This window comes from Bison bison, unplaced genomic scaffold, assembly GCF_000754665.1.
Source record: "Bison bison bison isolate TAMUID 2011002044 unplaced genomic scaffold, Bison_UMD1.0 scf7180017864072, whole genome shotgun sequence".
Classification (NCBI taxonomy): Eukaryota; Metazoa; Chordata; class Mammalia; order Artiodactyla; family Bovidae; genus Bison; species Bison bison.
Window position 1 is genome coordinate 10,961,655 of NW_011494644.1, and position 4,695 is coordinate 10,966,349.

General features: G+C 54.9%; 1 protein-coding gene across 3 annotated transcripts in view; it reads right to left on the reverse strand.

Moving 5' to 3' along the window:
* The window catches only part of CORO1A (coronin, actin binding protein, 1A), a 5,576-nt gene extending 3,670 nt beyond the window's left edge, over nucleotides 1-1,906 (reverse strand). Inside the window, exons 1-2 of one of the 3 annotated variants that reach the window (XM_010837276.1) lie at nucleotides 1,789-1,906; nucleotides 59-257 (exon numbers count right to left, since the gene is read on the reverse strand). In XM_010837276.1, coding sequence (XP_010835578.1) covers nucleotides 59-256 — 198 coding nt within the window. In that variant the 5' untranslated portion in view covers nucleotide 257; nucleotides 1,789-1,906. Of the gene's footprint in view, nucleotides 1-58; nucleotides 258-1,159; nucleotides 1,762-1,788 lie in introns of those variants that run through there. The other 2 variants (XM_010837277.1, XM_010837278.1) reach the window with 2 other exon arrangements.
* Nucleotides 1,907-4,695: the final 2,789 nt, after the last annotated feature.

The window sequence follows — 4,695 nt, forward strand, 5'->3', positions numbered from 1 at the left end:
CTAGTGACCTGAGGCCCCCTTAGGAGAAGGACCTGTCCCCAGGGCTCCAGGGGCTCACCTTGCCCAGGGGCAGCACCAGGAAGGCCCCTCCCCCACTGGCCTCACAGATCAGGGCCACGAATTTGGGGTTGACAGCACAGAAGCCACTATCCCAGGTGTTCTGTGAGACGCGCACATCCTCATAGCACTGGTCAGCCTTGGCCGGCTGTCCAAACACGTGGCGGAACTTGCTGGAACGGACCACCTGCCGGCTCATCCTGGTGAAAGAGGGATGAAAAGCTTTTCTCACCTCAGGTCAACCCTGACCTTCCAGTGGCCCCCATCTCTCCCAGGACACCCACCCCTCAGTCTGGCGGTCATGGTCTCAGCTAACTTCCCTGCCGCTCTCCTCTGTCACTGACATCCGGCTACCCTTATACATGCCTTGCCCACCCCTCCTCATCCCTGGCTGACCTGCAAGGCCCACCATCTCAACCCATCCCAGGCCTGGCTTCCGTACCCTCGGCCTCCACAGCAGAGCCTGGGGTGAGGGGTAGCACCTAGTGCCAACTTGACCACGGACTGGCTGACAGACACAGGGCCCATCCTCTCTGACGGGCCACCCTCCGGGGCCTCAGGACAACAGCTTGGAGGGTGCACTCAGCCTCAGCGTCCAGACCTCACACCCACATGAGGAGCCGCCTAAAAGGCAGGGGCCCTCCCCACCTCTAGGCCCAGGCTGGACACATGGAGTGAAATGGCATGTGGGTTTGCCTGGGAGGCATGTCCCTCGTGGCCGGAGGGCTTCCCCAGCGGGTCTCGGCACCAGAAGCAGGCAGATGGCTGGGGTCCCAGCATCTCCTCCTTCTCACACCTCATCTTCTTGCCCCAACTTAAGCAGGTGCCCTTAAGTGCCTTCTCCACCCCACTGAAGCCATCCACAGGAAGGAAGCAGCCGGTGCTCACTTCTCGGAGGTGTAGCGAGAACGATTTTCCTCCACGGCTGGGTGGACAGCGAGCAGAGCCAAGGGACCTGCCTCTGGCTCTCCAGGCTCCAGGCCCCATGCTGGGGCCCCAAAGCATCTCCTGCCAGCCTGGTGTGGGGGTCCCACGGCCTCTCCTCCACTGCCTCCCTCGTGCCTAGCCCTTCTCCCTTGGAGCTCCCGCCACCCTCACCCACCCTGGGACTGGAGGAGGCTTGTGGATCCACCTGTCCAGAAAGCGGATGAGGCGCCTGTGAGAGGAGCTGGCTGGGGGCAGGGGACCCGTCCAGGAGGGAAGCCGGGGTCTGGGAACAGGGGAGCCCCAAATTGGAGGCTGGGAGACAGGAAGCCATCGCCCCACCCTGCCTCCTCCCCCACCGCAGGTACCAGGCCCCGGAAACCACGGAAAGGGGAACTTGGCCTTTTCTTGTTTTGCTCTCAACCCCTTCCTGTCTCCAAGCTCAGGGCAGCTACTGGGCTCACCCCACCCTGCCCCTCACCGCCACCCCAAAGACTCCGTTCTGGGGAGAGGCCGGCCGGCGGGTGTCCTGACCCCCGGGCTCCCCCACCTCCATCTTGGCTGCGTGGTCCCTCACCCTCGCCCCCTCACGGAGCTCTGGGACACACGGGTGGACCCTCCCACGCGCACCCACACGCTCAGGCGAGTCCCTCCACGCGGGGCGTGGACGGGCCCCGTCCCCACCTCAGAGCCAGCGGCTCTGACAGTCTGTCCACCCCCACGGCCGGCTTCTGCCAAGCTCTCGCCTGCCCCACAGGTGGCCCCGGGCAGCGATGCAGAGCCCGGGTCGCTGGGCTCCAGCCTTACCTGCGGCTGAGAGATGAGCGACCCCCCAGACGGAGGAGGGCGAGGAGGAGGAGGAGGAAGGAGCCGGCGGAGCCTGAGACCGTCCGCGGAGGATGCTCTTGTCAAGACAATGAATGAGAAGCGGCGGCGCCCGCCTCCTCAGGGGTGGCAGCGCCCCTTTGGGCGGAGCTCTTAAAGGGGAGAGCCCTTCCCTCCGCCGAGGCGCCGCCTCGCCCACCAGCCCGCAGCCTCCCCTCCCTTCCCGCCGCGGCGCTCAGCGCCTCAGCTGCCAATTCCAAACCAAAACAGATGCTGCTGGCCAGTCGCTGAGAATCTAATCTGCACTTTTTTAATGTCAAATATGCAAAAATAGCCTGTTCCTTCTTCCCTTCTCCAGCCCACCCCCAGCCTACTCGCCATCCTTTCCCTGGCATTCATAAAATGGCCCATCAGTTCCCTCAAAGTGGGTCTTAGTTTAGCCCCCATCCCTAGCAAAGGCTGTGTTACCATCTCTCTGCCCCACCTCCAGTCAGGGAACAAGTGGCGGGGGGCAGCAAAGAGGAGGGGGAACGTTGTGTCCACCTGCACCCTGGAGACCTGGGGTCTACTCAGGCCCCTACACGTACAAATGGGTGGCCTTGGGAGGGTCACTTAACCTCTCTGGGTGTGTCTTCACCTAGAAGCACCCCACCCTGCCTGCCTCCCAGGGGCAAATGACATAATTTGGTGTTATAGAGGTGAAAGAGTCAGAGTTTCTGCTCCAAAGAGCTCTCAGCCCACTGGAAGGACAGGCACAAATAACAGCTCCAAGAACTAAGCAGAGGCTGGAGCCTGGGCTTGAGACTCAAGAGGAAGGGGTTCATTCCCATCCTTTGGTTCAGAGACTGTGTCATGGAGGTTGCCATGTGAAGGTTCAAGAAAGGCCACTCCAGAATCAGACGCTTTATGGATTTGACTCTCGGATGTCACACCTCCTGAGTGATCTTGGGCGGATTCCCTAACCTCCTTCAGCAGCCTCAGTTTCTCCATCTGAAACAGTGTCTGACTCACCTCATGACGTTATGAGAACAGAAAGCCTTCTGCACCTCATCCAAAGTGTAGCAAGTGCTTAATAATACTACCTGGCATGTAGGAAAAGTGAGCCCAGAGGACTGCAGATGCAAGATATGAGCAGACATATTCTAGACATCATTTGAGTAACTGGTCAAGCTGTGCCTGAATCCCTTAACCTTAAATAGGTTCCCTTTCCCAATTGAGTCAATGCATTTGAGTTGGACTTCTGGCATTTACACCCGAAAGAGTTCTGACTGGTACACCTGCCAGGAAGGAGACAGGACCACAGGCCCTTCCAAGGTGCAAGATACCCATAGTAAAGAGGGACTGAAGTGCTGAACTCAGAATATCCAACCTCGTTAGCAAGGCCCGAAAGATCTCCTCTGGTCTGTCCTGCCCTAAAGGGTCTGTAGAACATGATGCAGTCAGCCCAGAGAACCTTTGCTCCGTGGTTTTCGGGATGCCTCAGCGATGCTTTCTCACCTGTAAAAGGTGCACAGCACTGCTCAGTTACCCTAGAGTATGTACCCATCACCCAGGTTCAATAATTACCATCAATCAGGACTCTCTGGTGGACGAGTAAGGTTAAGAATCTGCCTTGTAATGCAGGGGACAATGGTTTGATCCCTGGTCCGGGAAGATTCCATATGCTGCAGGGCAACTAAGCCCATGCACCATGACTACAGAAGTCTGAGCACCTGAGAGGCTGTGCTTCACAAGAGAAGTCACTGCAGTGAGAAGCATGTGCAACTAGAAAGTAGCCCCAGCTCGCTGCAACAAGGGAAAGCCTTCGGGCAGCAACGAAATCTCAGCACAGCCAGAAATAAAATATATAATAAATAAAAATTTAACAGACGTCCCTGATGGTCCAGTGGTTAAGGCTCTCTGCTTCCAATGCAGGGTGCACGGGTTTGATCCCTGGTCGGGGGACTAGGATCCCACATGCTGTCTGGTGCAGCCAAAAAATAAAAATTAAAAAATAAAATAATCTTTAAAAATAAAAATAAAGGTCTTAAAAAATTTTTTAAACAAAAAAACCCAGTTACCCAATTACCATCAACTGGGAAGCAACAGTTAGAACTGGACATGGAACAACAGACTGGTCCCAAATCGGGAAAGGAGTATGTCAAGGCTGTATATTGTCACCCTGCTTATTTAATTTATATGCAGAGTACATCATGAGAAACGCTGGGCTGGAAGAAGCACAAGCTGGAATCAAGATTGCCAGGAGAAATATCAATAACCTCAGATATGCAGATGACACCACCCTTATGGCAGAAAGTGAAGAGGAACTAAAGAGCCTCTTGATGAAAGTGGAGCCTCTTGATGAAAGAGGAGAGTGAAAAAGTTGGCTTAAAGCTCAACATTCAGAAAACTAAGATTATGGCATCTGGTCCCATCACTTCATGGCAAATAGACGGGCTAACAGTGGAAATAGTGGCAGACTTTACTTTTTTCGGCTCCAAAATCACTGCAGATGGTGACTGCAGCCAAGCAATTAAAAGACACTTACTCCTTGGAAGGAAACTTATGACCAACCTAGACAGCATATTAAAAAGCAGAGACAATACTTTGCCAACAAAGGTCTGTCTAGTCAAGGCTATGGTTTTTCCAGTGGTCATATATGGATGTGAGAGTTGGACTGTGAAGAAAGCTGAGCGCCAAAGAATTGATGCTTTTGAACTGCGGTATTGGAGAAGACTCTTGAGAGTCCCTTGGAGAGCAAGGAGATCCAACCAGTCCATCCTAAAGGAAATCAGTCCTGAGTGTTCATTGAAAGGACTGATGTTGAAGCTGAAACTCCAATACTTTGGCCACCTGATGCGAAGAATTGACTCACTGGAACAGACCCTGATGCTAGGAAAGATTGAAGGT